Source organism: Gopherus evgoodei, chromosome 4, assembly GCF_007399415.2.
Source record: "Gopherus evgoodei ecotype Sinaloan lineage chromosome 4, rGopEvg1_v1.p, whole genome shotgun sequence".
Taxonomy (NCBI): domain Eukaryota; kingdom Metazoa; phylum Chordata; order Testudines; family Testudinidae; genus Gopherus; species Gopherus evgoodei.
Genome location: NC_044325.1, coordinates 67585431 through 67602483, shown reverse-complemented (window position 1 = coordinate 67602483; position 17053 = coordinate 67585431). Strand labels below are relative to the sequence as shown.

The window sequence follows — 17053 nt, the reverse complement described above, 5'->3', positions numbered from 1 at the left end:
GTTCCAAGTGTCTGACTTTGATCCTAATTCCTGAACTGTAACATACGTGCTTTCCCTGGTTCTCTCTCTTCTTTGAGAGCTCTTATAATTGAATTTCTTGACCAAAGGACTAAACTGACTTTTGTACTATACTTTATCCAGTGGAAATGTACTTTACTAAAATGAATAAACAAACCTCTTTTATCAGCTCTGTGATCCTCTACCTTTCTTATATATGTTCTTTGCATAAGCTACAACAATCAGGTAGGTGCCTTTTGGATTTGTGCTCAGTAGGTTTTTGGATCAGCGGAAAGGTGTCAACAGTGGAAGCAGCATCTTGTATTGTGGGACAGAAAACCACTGGACTAAGGAGAGTGGGGGAGCAGACCACACTCCTACAAACATATGCCTTCTCTCTCTCACATGCATCCACCCACTGATCCACTGGAGTTAACCCCTTAAAAATGTAGGGTTCATTAGCCCCAGAAGGATAGCTTTGAAAATTTCATCTTGAATGTACAAAATTATCTAGAAGAGTGGGGTGTACAGAATCTCTTCCATTTCGGCCACTGTGGAATCAAACCCTCTTCACTGCTCATTGGGGAGAACAAACAGAATTGGTCATAAATACTGCTCTCTTTTGTCCTCAAGTTGCTAACCGTGGCAATAAGCAGGCATGACTAGGGAGTGAAATTTCTTGTTTCAACTGTCAATTCTATAGGATCTCCCCAAGCCTTTTCTTAAGTACACAACCAGATCTCTCTAACTGCACTCACCATGCCGGTGATCAGACTGTGTGTAATGCAGCTCTACTTGGATAATTACAAGAATGTTGCGGGTGGGAGGGCAATGGATAAGCAAGAGAGTACATATTTCACATTGCTAACTACTCCCCAGTTTTCTACCAAGCGTGCTAACAAGTAACTTGCTCAATAGGAATGGCGCAGCAAGCAAAAGGTGATCATCTTAACAAGGTCAATTAACTAACTGATGAAGGTTTTTGTTGATCTTCTGTGGAACAGATTTAGTAGCGTGTGTGCACTTCCTCTGACCTGCTCACAAAAACTGAATAAACTACACATCCCTGTATAGAGTGAATAGGCAAAGCAACCACTGAGCAAGCAGGAGATTAAGGGCAGGAAATAGCAAAAAGGAAATGTTTTTATTTTTCTTGTCACTGTTCTCCAATACACCGCTGCAAAGATCCTGAAATCCATGCTTTGTTCCCCACCACCTCCACCCTATTCAGCAATGAAGTCTTCAAAGAAAAGGATCTTTTATCTTCCCATGTGAGGGATTCACTGTAAGGCCAGTCTAAGCAAGGCTGGAAGAGAACATAGCTCTCAGTTATGCCCCTCAGTTCTTGGCCTCCTGTTTCCTCATCTCACCACATGACATGATACTATGCAGCTTACCGCTATGGAACATTAGAGGGAGCAATGGAGTGATTGCTCGTGTGTCTTATTCGCCAAGAGATAGTGCGTCTTCCCCAGCAAGTCCTACAAAGGCACTTACAGGCATTTGTCCTATAGGTTAACCAGATTTCTTCATGGCTGTCTCAATTTGGAATTTTAAAAATTTCAATTTTAAAAATGATTTGTTAAAGATGTCATCCTTCATATTCTGACTGAGTATTAGTCAAGAGAAAGAGGTCAGGTGAACAAGGCCATAAGAAACCAAGCCAAGTAGATTTATACCTATTATTCTTGATCAGCCTGAATAGCTAGCTACATTTTATTTTGAGGACTCGCGTCAGGAGTTTTATTCAATACCAGTGGGATAAATTACACTGCTCAGGTAACCACACCGCACTATGAGGAGATCACTCTCATACATGTAAGAGTTTCTGTAACCAGGTCCAGTCCCCCACCTTGCTACCATTCCGGAGCTGACTCTGCAGTAGTAAACACCGTCTCTCTTTGATTAGGTTAAGTATTAGTGGGTAGCGTGTTAGTCTGTACCCACAAAAAACAACAAGAAGTCCAGTGGCACCTTAAAGACTAAGATTTACTTGAGCATAAGCTTTTGTGCCTAAAAAACCATCTGAAGAACTGATTTTTTTTTTACTCATGAAAGCTTATGCCGAAATAAATCTGTTAGTCTTTAAGGTGCCACTGGACTCCTTGCTGTTTTCCATTAGGTTGACTTCCCACATGCTTTTTTCTCTGAGAAATGTATTTGTAGGATATGATATGGTATGGGGGCTATTTTAGAAATGCTATATTGGTCAGGATGTATCCCTTACTTTGTCATTTTGAAGAGAAGCCAGCTCAACAGCCTTTTGTGCCAGAGTTAGCAGGTTGGCCTCTTGAGAAATACACCGTTTTCTTCGGGTGCTCTGGATCACACCACCTCTCACCCCCACAAAGTCATTATTTCTCCGAGTGCTTTCTTCGGTCATTGCCACTTGCTTCTCCTCATCTCTGCTATTATAGGATGTGGCCAGCCTCTCTGTGTCAGGCTGGTTCAACTCATTACTACTCGGGGTCTCCTTTTGTCCCAGGGGTGTTCTCGTGGGCTGTGGATAGCTACCCTTGTTGTGGCTCAGAGCTTCAGTCTCATGCTGAAACGGCAGTCCTTGCTGCTGTGGTTGCCAGTGATGCAGGAACAGATTGCTAGCTTGTTCCTCTACTGGTTTAGAAGCCAATATTTCTCCTGAAGAAGAGGATGGCAAAATACCTTCCTTGGAGAGTCTCCTTGATCTCCTTGGAAAGGGTATCTGGGTCTGAGGTAGCACAGTCTGTTGGTTTTGCTCTGTTAGGGCTTTCAAGAGTTCCAGGTTCCTCTCCGGTTGCTGGTACTGGTGGGCCACCATATGATGCTGGGGTGCTGTTGCTGCCACATGGGGCTGTGCTATAGAAGCAGCTTGCTGGAGGTTGAAGGCTTGCGTGGTGGCCTGTTGCTGCTGTTGTGGGTAGAAGTTTTCAAACAGTTGCAGCTGAGGAAGAGACTGTTGTTTCTGCTGAGTAGTAAAGACTGGGTTGGAGGAAGCTGGGGCTTGTTGAAAGACATGTAACAATTCAGGAAGGCCTTGCTTCTGGCCTTGGTGACCAAATGCAAGCTGGAAAGGCTGTAAAGGTAGAGTCTGATTCTGCTGTTGCTGCTTCTGCATCTGGTGATATGAATTCATTTGAGCTTGCTGTCTCATCAGTGCTTGTTGTTCCAGCTGAGCCTTCTGGGCCATCATCTGCTGAACAGCAGCATCTCCATATATTTCTAGCTGCGGCACCTCCATTTCTTTTTCCTGGCTTCTCTTCAGAGCTTCAGGATGCCCATAGAAACCTGGGGCATTGGCATTGTGGTGGACCCCTTTCTGATTGCCCCCATAGACCACACTGTGGTTCCATGCCACAGGCGAAGGCTGCCAACTGGAATCAATTCTCTCAGGCAACCTGCTCCCCATCAATGAGTTCTGCCATTTGACAGCAGCCAGCTGCTGAGACATCATCATGGAATCCCCCCTATCTTGAGTATAAACAACAGAGTTCATCAAGGCAACATTGTTGGGAGCACCAGTTAAACCCCCTGCTTTAGAAAGCTCCATGGTTTGTGAAGAAGGTATTTCCCCTCCATGTCCATAGTACTGTCCTTCCTTCAGCTGCTGTTGCAGTTCTTTTGATGGCACAGCCACATCCTGCTCATTAAAATATGCAATCCGTTTCCCAGCCCTCTTGTTTGAAGACTTTTGTTGAGCCTGAAGATTCATGGTTCAGTCTATTCCCAGTTACACACACAGATTTACAACCCATCCATCTCAAAGACTGGGGGAAGAAAAGACACCAAACGGTTCACTTTCCCATCCAGTTCCAATTTTGTACAAGTCCAGATGTAAGTGTCTCCAACTCCTTTTCCTCTGTGCGCCTTTCCCTTTCTTCTTTCTGCTCTTCTCCTCTGCAGTTCAGAGGATGCTGGAATCCACTCGATCACAATGCCTGAAACAGAGAATGAACATCAATGAGTCCAGTAAGGAGCACAAAACAGCAATAGGACATCAGATAGCATACACACCCTCAGAATCAGCAAACAGTAAGGTGTGTGCCTGTCCCTCCTTCCAAAAACACATGGACCAGGAAAATCTTGTCTCATGAGGAAATGGAGTGGAGGAAGATAAAATAGATCTGACCCTTTGTAGAGTCTAACTGATTTATCCCACTCAAAAAGAAATAAAAAATAATCACAGTACTTTTGTACAACAAGAACAGCAGTTTTAAACAGCACTTCTGATTTCAATAATGAACACTGTAGCTCAGGAGTGCCCCAATTTAGGGCACGCAGGTCGCACACGGCCCACCACAACATTTCATAAGGCCCATGTCTTGCTTCAACATAATATACTATAGGCCAATTCATCAGTGTTTTGTCATCATATTTACATCATTTTAGTTTATCCAAGTGTATAAATAGACAATACTGTACCTAGAAACAAACTATCTAAATACACACAAAATAAGATGAACATAAAAAATATAAATCAATACTGGTGACTAATTCTTATTAAAATATGTAGGATCTGTTTGGCCCACACAATATTGCGTTTAGGTTTATGTGGCCCTCCTGTATAAGATCGTTGGGTACCACTCCTTTAGCCCACTCTGAAGACTTTTCTGTTTAACATTCCCACCTTCCTCCCTTCTCTCCCATCAAGCCTTTGATTTTGATTTAATTTCTTTCTTGTAAGCTGAATGATCTGCTTTTAATTCGAACCCTGAAAAATTAACAATGACTTTTTAAAACTAAAAAAAGGCAAAACAATTTAAATTCTCAGTATTCCCAAATTTCCTCTCCAAGATGATTAAAAAAAAAAACACACCAAAATCTTCAGCTGAACATAAAGAAAAGATGCTCCATTCAACAAGGGGGAGGGAGGGAAAAAGCCAGTAGCTGTATCCTGGAGAAATCATCTTGCTTCTGAAGCAGCCTATCAGCCAAGAAATCCCTTAACAGCTCGCTACAGGCAGGACCTGCCCAACCTGCTGTACTCAGTGTCTTTTGCAGCAGTTGGAAGTTGCCATTTCTGCTAAGGGATTTCACACTGAATAGTGTTTTATGAAGAGTCTGGAGGCACCTTTAACGATCTTCAGACTAAATACCTGTCAGTATGCTACAGGAAAAGAAGGTGCCTCAAGCACATGAATACGCATAATCAAGGATGAAAAGCCACAATAAAGGAAGCCATCTTCTATGGCACATACTCCAGAATGCTCATGGACTGGCACATTCTCTTGAAATGTGTGCTATTAATGACAGCAGTGCAGCTTACGCCTTGGATAGGAATCTTATTATCCTAAACTTAAATACATAGAAATACCAGCTCCCATGTAATGAGGCTATCCCAAACCTAGATGTCATGTTATCAATATTCTCATGACAGACTCATCCTGTAAGTCACATTTTACAGAAGAATTATTTCTGAAATGGTTTAGATTTAAAATATTAAATTATAATGCTATTTGTATCTTTCCACCTACAAAGCCAGTCTCTCTTAGCGAACAATCTAATTGTTCAGACCTCAGAGGAAGAGAAAATCCTAATAAACGTTATAATATCTAAAATGATCTAGAACAAGTTAATCAAGCCATGATTCCACAGTAAAAAAAAACTTGGGGCTTACCAGGACAAGAAGTGCCACAGATCCCATTGGAAAGGTAGGAATCTTCACATTCCAAAAAGAAATAGTAACCATTTCTAGCTCTCATGAATCCAGGACTTTGGATCTTAAATTTGTCACTTGCCCAAACCTGAATATCACCTAGCCTACGATTTGGGTGAAAGTAACTAAGTCTCTGTCCTCCCCCTTTTTTTTTCTGATGGGGTGGGGAATGGACAGGAAGGCAAGGAAGAGATGAGGAAATCCTGCATTTGGAAGGGAAAAGAACCATTATGGCTAATGGTGTAAACATTAAAAAAAAAAAAGTATTTAAAATGGCAGCTGTTTGAAACTTAGTTTTGGAATTTTACTAGTAGTCCAGGAAAGATGGGATTAATGGGCAAAATGCGAGAGGCAGTGAAAGATGCTCTGAAAAAAACTATTGTGTGGATATTACTGTGACATATGGGATATGATGGTGCTTTTACTGTATTTTTTTTAAATTATTATACACACTATTTTTATAAATGATTCTTATCTATCCTGTATTTGTAAAATGATTTAAATAGATTTTAAATTTAAATATTTCCTTTTTAAAAATAAACCTGTTCAAATTAAAATTAGAATTCATGACTACCTATGAGGTCTAAATTTACTATCATTTATTAAAATAATTTTAATTAAAAATAAGCAGAATGAATGAGCTCACCTCAAATTTAGTAATGAATTATAAGAAATGAGTTAGTCTGCATTTTTATACATAAAAATCAGAGGAAAGCATTTAATTTTCGATGTCAAGCTTTATAAATATGGTATAGAATATGTCATATACTACATTAGATATGTACATCATCTTCAGTTTTTACAACTGGAGTCAGTGGTGGTACACCTCTACCTCGATATAATGCTGTCCTCGGGAGTAAAAAAATCTTACTGCGTTATAGGTGAAACCACATTATATCAAACTTGCTTTGATCTGGCGGAGCTGCAGCCCTGCCCCCCCAGAGCACTGCTTTACTGCGTTATATCCGAATTCGTGTTATATCGGGTCACGTTATATCGGGGTAGAGTGTATTACTTTTTCCCAAAGGGCAGTATTTTCAGTGTCTGTTGCTTAAGGGAAAATATAATAGCTTAAATAAATACTCGGTCATTATTTATGTTAAATAGAAGGAAGAGGTCCCAGAAAGAGGGTAAATTTGAATCCTATCCTTTGTGTATGCTCAGTCTAATTGCAGGATGGTGGGGACTCCACCTGCTTAAACAGTCTACATCACACAAACACCAGTGAACAACATATGCCCAACTCATGGTTTGCGCAGTACACCTAAGCATACAGAACCCAACTCCTAGATTCCAGTTCAGCCCCTCATTCCTGGTCTGTGCTTCAGGCGTTGATCTGCATTTAACAGTTTTGAGGACCAATACATGGAGTCTCTTGGGGGCAGAAACATTTATTTGCAGTTGCTCTTTACATTTCCCCACCTCCTTCCCATTGTGAAAAGTCTGAATGACAGCACACAAACTGACAACTATCTGACTTGCACAGTGACCACAACCTTCCTTTTACTGTCAAAGAGAAATGAATGATAACAGCAAGTTGAGAACTGTGCTCAGTTTGGTGGATTTTGTTTGTTCGTTTGGTTTTGGGCATTGCTAAAATAAGAGTCACCAAAGTTCAAAGCTCCCACCTGTGGAGCTGAATTGGTTGTAGAAACAGTGAAGAAGAGCAGGAAGCGTAGACGCAGACTAGGAGGCCACAATTCTCATAAAATAATGGGAATGGAAAAAAGTACAGAGGGCTTGGGAGAAAGGAGAAAACACTATTAAAGAGTTTGTTTCTTCACTAACATGCTTCCATGCTCAATATTTAACATTTAAATGGTGTTTCTCATCCCAGAGAATCACAAAGAGCTTTACAAACCCACACACAACTTATACTCCATCCAGGATCACTTCAACCATTACAGAAAAGCAGCCTTCTTTGGGATGGCAAGGAAGCAAATGACACACACACACATGTTGTGGTGTGTAAGGGAATTCTTAAGCAAGGAAAACAGGGCCCATCTTTTATGGAGTCTGCCATGGGATTTTTAAAATCCACACAGAGCAGACAAGACATTTTAATTATTTTTAAAGACCCCAACAACAAGGTGCAATAAAATATTTATATATTAAAAACAGAAGTTAAACTGGATGTTCCCCTCTGCCCAAGGTCCTGTAATCTGAATATCCTCAAACCTCACATGGCTGCAGAGTAGATTTTAAAACTGGGAATGGGGGAGGTAGGCATGGGATTTATGCAACTTCTACCTTCAATCTAGACCAAGCTTGGCTTCCCTGCAAGTGGAATCACGGCTTGCTGTTTCAGTGAGAACTGACTCACTTCCTCTGCCTGTTTTACTGCTGTTCTCTTCCCTCCTCCTACTCCTTCACCCTGGCCACAAGCAATGGAACTCTGCCACCTAGTATGACAGAGGCCAGGGCGTTCCTTCCTTCACCGAGCACAAACTCTCTCAGCTCATTTTCCAGTCCCCTTTGAACAGCACAAAAATAACTCCAAAAGAAATGAGAGACACAGGAGATGGAAAAATTCTCTTTTTAAAATCTTAACAACACACAATATAACTAACCAAACATGTTCAGTGAAACCCTGAAAATCCACATCCCACAAGATAAGAGATGCTTTAAAATGGAACCCAGGCTGCAAACATGAACACTCTTGGACAAAAGTAATAAATGTACAGGCTTAATTAAGAGTATTAGTGTTATTTTCCCCTTTGCTTTTTGCAGAATTGCTGCAAATTTAGCAGCACAGTTTAATGACAGTTTGTAAGGTTATACAAATAATAGTGCCTTATGAAATACCACTATACTTTCCAGAGCAGTTGCAAAATATTTGTTTGGGAAAAAAAAAACAACCAATTCCTTTGCAGTTTTCCTTCCTTTGTCCTTTTTGAATTCCTATAGTATTGACTATTCAAATCTAACCTACTGTTATCTGTACGAATTCATCTAAAACCTTTGCAGTTTCCTGTTCTCTTGCTAATGTTCAACAGACTGTTCTCAAACCAGATACGTGACTCCCCTACTTGTTCACTGGTTTAAAATCTCTTGTAGAATTTCTCTTTTTGACTTGCACTTACTTTAGTTAGAAAATCTAGCAAACCCCTCCTATTTCTCTTTCAGAAACCATCTATTAAGTGTATTAGTTATTTTTAAGCAATAAAGAAAGAAAATCCTTCAGATCTCAGATTCTTACAACATGATCAGGGCATGAGGTTTAAAAAGAAGATTTGTTGCTGACTGCAACAGATTTCAAAGCTTGAGAACCTCAATCTTGGAAGGCGAAGGGGGTGTTGCAGTGAAAGAGAGGGGAAAAAAAATCCAAACACCATTGCTCTGCTTTGCATCATCTTCCCAATGATTCCTCCAGTCATGCAATACAGTGAAGTGAGAAACTGGAGCAAACACAGCTGGCTAAAACCCAATCCAGAGGGAATACTGATGTGCAAAGGAAGTCTTTTTTTTGGAGACAGATAAAAATTTGTTCTCACCCAACACTGAAGGCATCTGACTTAAATATGGTTGGGTCGTACTCTGGGTTCCATTCAGCTCCTCACCACTCCTAAAGGCTCTGAAAACTGCAATGATCAGAAATGTCCTATACCTTCTTAAACTAGCCAAACATCTACTAATGAATTTCTACCACAAACCCAAGGGGCCACCTGGAACATCACATCCTCCTCAGCAGGGTCAGCCAGAGGAAACACATCCACGCCACTGGTCCAAACTCTGCATAACTGCCAGTTTAATTTTGCTTTCAGTTCAAGATCCTTGGCCTTTTCCAAGCCCTGTATGAATAACAGACCCCAGATTATCTCATGGACTGTCTCTCACTCTGCCTTGCTCTCTTGACCCAGCCTTGTGTTAGTATGCCCAGCTTGGGACATTTGTGCTGCAGTCATTGTTCAACTAAGAGACTCCTCAAGTCCCACTTTCCCGGAGGCTCCCAAGGGTGGGAATCTATATTGATAGTACTCAAAACAGAGATTTATTTGGCATTGGAGCTCTTTGAATAGATCACTGCAGATACACAATCCCAACCCTTCATCCCCCTTTCTTTGGAGTCTATATTAGAGACTATATTTTGAGAAAGTGGTCGGAATTGAGGGCTTGTAGGGCCATTATAAAGGCTTGCATTGCTCAGGTTACAGTTTCCTCTTTTCCTCCTGGGAATTAGCATGCCTTGTCTAAGGTGCTCTAAAAACCTGGTAGTAAGAGATTGGAGTTCTCAGTGAAGCACAAAACAGTACCGCCAAGTCAGCTTTCCATTTGCAAGCCTGAACCTTAAACATACTGAGTGTATATATCTCCTGTGTCTTGGAGGCAGCCATAAAGAACACTACCCACAAGCTGACAGACAAGGAAAGATTGTTTAAGTTGTATCTTCCCAAAAGAAAGATGATCCTGTACTTACAAAGTGTGGCTCCAATCTGCATCTACCATACAAACACATTTAGTATAGTGACCCATTGTGCAGACACAGGGTAAGGCCTGGTAATGAGACCTTCAAAAATAGCTGTCACAGATAAACAAAAGAGACCTCTATTAACGTACATACTAACTCTCCAACTCTTTACTTGCCCAGGCCTTGGCTTTTGTTTTTCCATTATTAGATGAGGCCCCTTGTGCATGCAGAATGTAACAGTATGTGGTCTGGAGATGTACTTAGCTGGATAAGAGAAGCAACAAATATCAAAATGGTAATACAACAATTATCAAAGTTCAAAGCTGAGTGGTAAAGGGGAAAAAAGGACTTGTCTTTGTATGTTCGAAGAGGGACTGAAAGGTTGTCAGAAGAGTACACACACACACACACACACACACACACACTCCTCTAGCCCCATATAACGCGACCCAATATAACACAAATTTGGATAAAACGCGATAGAGCAGTGCTCCGAGGGGGCAGGACTGCACACTCTGCCGGATCAAAGCAAGTTCAATATAACATGGTTTCACCTATAACGCAGTAAGATTTTTTGGCTCCCGAGGACAGTGTTATATTGGGGTAGAGGTGTATAGAAGAAATTTAGGTCTTGTCTACTTTGGAAGATCATAATGACTGGAAAACTAGTGAAGTTACAACATCACAAATATCAAAATACCCAAACTGAGTTATTAAGAAAGGAAGGGAATTGTTAAATTATTAAAAAAACAAAGTTTTAAATAAAGACAGACGTACTTGGGAGAAAAATCTATTTGCTAAAGATTAAAACACTCTGCACCTTCAATTAAGATATGAGAGCTCACAGATCACATTCAAGATTCCTCCAGGAAAAACAAAAAATTAGATTTTATATTCCTAACACTTCTGAAGTTAAAAACAAACAATACATAAACCAACCTTACAGGCCTTTTTTATACACAGTAAAGCAGGACAAAAGATTCTTTGCAGGCCATCTTTAAAATAATAATAAATAATAATAATAATCTACAGCTTAAGATGAAGCAGGTCTATGTTCAGACTGTAGCATCATTGCTCCCAACTGTCAGCTTTCACCGCTGAGCTCTGTTGCCCCAATGACTAAGCAGGCTCCCCTCCCTGATGTCTGGGGATGACCTCATATCATCATCATGTCAGTTAATTTTATTTATTTATTTATTTATTACATTTCTCCACAAGAGTCATCCTGCAGTTGCATTAGGACAGGTTTCTGCAACACATTGTTAAGTGTACTACTCCTCTGAGCAGCAGCATAGAATGCCTCTGGCTGGTAACTGCTGTGGTATACAGCAGTGGTTCCCTGAACAAGCGGTGGCCTTAGTTTGAGAAAGTCCCTGGCAGGCTGGGCCGGATTGTTTACCTGCCATGTCTGCACGTTCGGCCAATCACAGCTCCCAGTGGCCGTGGTTTGTCGCTCCAAGTCAAAGGGGGAGGCGGGAAGTGGTAGCCAGTACGTCTCTCGGCCCGTACCGCTTCCTGCAGCTCCCATTAGCCTGGAGTGGCCACTGGGAGCTGCGATCGGCCGAACCTGTGGACATGGCAGGTAAACAAAGTGGCCCGGCCCGCCAGGGGCTTTCCCTGAACAGGCAGCAGTCCTAGTTTGAGAACCACTGGCATACAGCATATGCTGGAACCAGCCCCCATGCCACACTCCCTTACTTCTTAGTTTCCGAGAGTGCTATGTGGTACTGTTTGTACAAAGGGTGGAGAAAATGCAGGACTTAAAGTTAGTGAAATTAAGTCAAAGACTGTCAGCTTCTGACACATCTGGGCCAACTATTCCATATACTAGGAGCCTCTCCAGGTGAAAAATACCCTTCACAAAGCTTTTCTCAGAGGACTTCTTTTCTGTAACACATTTGTACTTCTCATTATACTTTTATTAGTATTTTAAACTTTAACACATTTTTCTTGCTACAGAATCCCCCACCAAGGAACTGTGCACTATATAAACACATAGCACCAATGAAACACTGTAACTTTTGGAGTGGAGGGCAGTAAACACTCAGGATACAGCATAATATTGGGGACAGGGAAGAATTTTAGTCAAGGACTGTCCAACAACTCACTGTGAGCTGCATTCCTCCCTCTGTCTCTCCCATACTCAAAATACAAGGACAAAGAATATCTTACGCACCCTCTCATGAAGAGCTCAAGAACTCTCTGTACCTGATATGGGCAGAAAGGAAAGAGGAAGGTTATGTGATCAAACAACAAAATACAGAACCAATTAGCGAAGACGGAATAATTTAGCTTCTGTCACTTGGTAAATAATTGTGTTCTACCAGTAGTGGGACAATAGACAAGCATAAGAGGGAAAAACAAAGGTTGACAAAGAATTACAGAATATTTCCAGACTAACATTTAGATTTTTTTTAACTACAGCCTTAATATTTAATGTCCATGTCCATATTTTTATCCTAATTAAAAAGCTTTTTCATAATTTTCTTCTTTAAATGTACTCCAGTCTAATAATAATATTTCACACGAATAGAACTTATTTCCAATATGAATTCTATTTTGGAAGGTTTTGCCTGGAAATTTACTATTGCACCCAGTTCCTCTTAATTTCTTTAAACACTGTTTTCCATTTAACAATCTCTCTCTCTACCTTTTAATATGACAAGTTCCTGACCGCACATTTTGTAATGCCGTGAAACTCTATTCTCTAGCTCTTCTGTTGAGAGTCTCCCTGCAGTTTTATGGTCTCCTCACTTTCACCTGCTGTTCCACCCATATTTGGCATCATAAGGAAATTTAAATTCTATGCATTATTGATCTGCTTTAAGGTTTTTGCATACAACTATTAGATCAATGGTTTTCAAACTTTTTAGGCTACATACCCCTTTCTAAATAATGTAGTCTACTGCAGTGTTTTCAAACTACGGCCTCTGCTTATTCAGTAGCTGCAATTCTCTGTTCCAGGCAATGGGGGCGTTGGGAGCTGCGGGAAGCAACACGGACCGAGGGACGTACTGGCCGCCGCTTCCCACTGTCCCCATTGGCCTGGAGTGGCGAACCGCGGCCATCGGCTGAACCTGCAGACGCAGCAGGTAAACAAACCAGCCCGGCCCACCAGAGACTTTCCCTGAACAAGCGGCAGCCCTAGTTAGTGAACTACTGGTCTACTGCATACACCCATCTAAGACAGGCTCATAATATACCTATGGAAAAAAAGATCTTGCATTACAGGATTTTTTACATGTACACTCTGACGAGAGCTCGTGTACCTCTAGATGTATGTGCACCCAGTGTGAAAAACACTGTATTAGATAGAAGGCCCCAATACTGAGCTATGAGAGATTCTGTGTGGCTTCTCTTCAGAAAAGTGGATGAAGTATAGGGTGCAGAAAATTACAATAAATAGTGGTAGGTCATCTTCTATTTCACAACTAATACAGAGTCCCAGCTCCTCCATTTTACAAATTATTTCATGCAATACTTCATCAAAAGCCTTGCTGGCATCTAGCTAAAATGCCTCATTGCCTTATCCACATCAATTTTCTTTGTCAGACCCTTAAATAAACTATATCAGATTAGTTTGATGAGATTGGTTTTCTTATTTAATCCCCTTGCTGGCAGCTGCTAAGCTTACTGCTCTCCTCTTTAAGAAGTTCAATTTCTCTGTCTCTAGTGAATGAATCTAAAAATTGTTCCTGGAATCAAAATCAGATATACTAGGCTACACAGTTCTCTGCTTCCCTTCTAAGACAGCGTGGTTGCCTCAGATACAACCTTCCTCCAGCCTTAATAATTAGCACTTCAAAGTGCTTTTTATTAGGAGATCTCAAGGGATTTATGACGTGTGGGTAAAGTATCATGACCCACATTCTACTGGATGAGAAACTAAAGACAGAAGGGTTAAGAGAGATCAGTGGCAGAATCATGAACAGTACAAAGTCATGACTATTAATCCCCTGCTCTATGTACTATAAAACACTCCCTAAATGTACATACATAGGTAAGTATTGAAATAACTCTAAAAGGCAATAAAACTATATGATTTTTATTTAAGTCACTTTTATAGAATCACAGAAATATAGGCTGGGAGGGACCTTGAGAAGTTATCTAGTCCAGCTCCCTGCAGTGAGGCAGGACCATGTAAATCCAGACTGTCCCTGACAGCGTTCATCCAACCTGTTCTTAAAAACCTCCAATGACAGGGATTCCATGACCTCCCTTGAAAGCCTATTTCAGAGCTTTTAGTTGCAAAATTTCTCCCAGTATCTATCTTAAATCTCCCTCGCTGCAAATTAAGTCCATTACTTCTTGTCCTACCTTCTGTGGACATGGAGAAAAACTCATCACCATCCTCTTTATAGCAGCTCTTAATATATTTGAAGAGAATAATCAGATCCTTCCGCCCCCGCCCCAAGCACCCAAGTCTTCTTTTCTCAAGACTAAACAATAAGCCCAGGGTTTTTTTAAACTTTTCCTCATAGGTAAGGTTTTTCCCAAACCTTTTATCATTTTTGGTGCTCTTCTCTGGACTCTCCCCAATTTGTCCTCATTGTCCCTAAAGCGAGGCACTCAGAATTGGACACCAGTCCAGTTAAGCCCTCACCAGTGCCCAGTAAAGTGCAACAATTACCTCCCTGGTCATATGTACGACACTCCAGTTAATACACCCCAGCTGTATAACATCGTATAGCTAAGCAATGAGCCTTAAGTGGTGGGGGTGGGGCTGTTTACACAAAGCAGATAGGCTACTTTTATGTTGGTATTGAAGGGGAATAATAGACTAATTCCTCTGACATACAGAGAAAATGAACTGATCCGGGAGCTAACAACAAAAAGTTACGGTACAGTACATATCCATTGCCTAGTGACTACGCTCCATGTCACTATGTGGAAGACAAAAGGTAAGTTATTTGGTTCAGATCTCTCCTTTCATGGTCCAGAACCACAAGCATCTGGGGAACGCAGTAAGAGAGAAAGAGAAGGAATTTTTGTATTTGCGGTTCCCTCTAGCCAGCAAATGAAATGTAGTTATTTCTGAAAGGAGATCCTTCCAGTCCTCTGGTGCAAAGTTTGTGACTATGATGTAGGATACCAAGGACTAGGAAGCAAAGCAAGGAAAGACATAATATTCTAAGAGCTCCTACGTGCGAATAAATTAACTCTGAGTGGGTGGGAGACACAGACAATACCTGTCAAACTACCAGCTGCAAAGGTGACAGGAACAAGGTCAACTCCATAAACACACAGAGTGAAAGAAAAAAAAAAATCAATCTTCCCATTTTGAAATGGGAACAATTCTCTCATCCATCAACACGAGGGCGAGTATAGATACAAAATGTGGCACACTGGTGTTAATTCAATAGCTTTTCATCATTTGAGACTTAGGAGAGGTCATAAGCAGGAAAAATGTTCTCAACCTCAGCTGGAGGTTTATCATCATTAAATCACCATGTATTGTGAAATACTTGGATAAGAAATGATGAAGGCAGGCATGGGAAGAATGAACTCGGCAGAGCTTATGGCACAGCCTCTGCATACATTACACCTAGCCATGAAATCATGGTCTCACAATCACTAAAATGCTACTCCAAAAAACTCTCACATTTTCAAGTGTTTTCTTGAAAGTAGTCGGTCAACACCAACAGAATTCCTGCAGACTGAACTCACCCAGCCTTTCCTCCCACTCACTACCCTCAGACTCCTGAAAGCAGGAAGGACAGCAACACAGCATTCTTTCAATCAGGAAGAGGAGAGGAAAAAATAAATTATCATTGTAAGCTGTGTAAAGTGATCTGGAAGAGAACTGGGTCTATCTTATCCACCCAAGGGGTGGAGCAACAAGACTTGCCAGGGCAATCAGGCACCGAAAATCATACCCTTGACCAGAAAGCAAAAGAAATTAAATCCTGCACTAAATTATGCCATCCTCCCAAATGCCTCTTCTCACCTTACTGCAGGCAGCAAAACCTTTTCCAACAAATATTTAAAAGGCTTCGGTCTAAAGAGATATGTTGCATAGGTGCCCAGTGCAACAAAGTAGAGACAACCTAAACTCAAAGTGAAAGAGACACTGACTGGCAGGACTGCTTCTAGCTTTCTAAGTGCCCAGTGCCAATAAAATACACAGGAGTAGTGTAGGCCTATGGCTGCCTTTCCTGACTGAATAGAATAATTTAGGCAACTGCATTAGGGGAGAGTCCTGGAAATCAATAAGGCATTTTGAAAGACAGGGATCAAAGAGAGCCCCCTTGGGAAAATACTGCACAGCACAGAAGGAACTCTCCAGTGTGTGCATATGTTCGGAGGATGACGGTGTAAGGGGAAACAGTTTGAGAGAGACAGGTAATATGGAAGGAGAGGAATTAGCACCCAGGAAATGTAACTGCTGCAGCACTGCTATAAGTAATGGCTACATGGCGCTATCCCTAAGGTTGCTTTTCATATACCTGACACATCCTTACTGAAGAAAGTAATGATGCAGTAACTTCTCAAGCAGCCAGAACAGCTACCTGGTGCACCTATTTAAAGATACTATTACCACCCTTCTCATTTCTCCAGTCTCACTCACAGCCTGGTAATAAATCAGTAAAACCCCATTAAGCAGATGTACCAATCAGGGTCTTTAGAGTGAAGTTCAGCAGCACTGTGATGGCAGACAGAGTGGGCAGAAAGCTATCATACAGCAATCTACCTATCCATTTGATATAGGATCTTCAGGAAATCAGAGATTTAAACATCAAGAATATTGCTATAAATGACCAAAACAAAAAATGAAAGTGAATTTCAATGGGGAATTACTGTTTTGAAACAGGAAGTAAAAATGATAAAAAAAATCAATGCAAAGAAAAATAAAGGACCAAGGATAAACCTCACTTTGATTAACATGAATCGGAATATGGAGAAATTAATATCCTTCTTATTTCTTTTGTTTATATCACATCATGACCTCTCTCACTTTTGGTGGTTGTGAAGAGAAAGGAAAGCACTGAAAAGGAATTATAAAACACCTGTTTTAA

The 17053-nt window shown here is 41.0% G+C and overlaps 1 protein-coding gene across 4 annotated transcripts in view; it reads right to left on the bottom strand.

Moving 5' to 3' along the window:
- ELMSAN1 (ELM2 and Myb/SANT domain containing 1) overlaps positions 1-17053 on the bottom strand; it is a 92429-nt gene that overhangs the window by 28499 nt on the left and 46877 nt on the right. For all 4 annotated transcript variants that reach the window (XM_030559622.1, XM_030559620.1, XM_030559621.1 and 1 more), the window contains one exon: positions 2225-3911. In XM_030559622.1, the coding sequence (XP_030415482.1) occupies positions 2225-3685 (1461 nt within the window). In that variant the 5' untranslated portion in view covers positions 3686-3911. The remainder of the gene's footprint in view (positions 1-2224; positions 3912-17053) is intronic.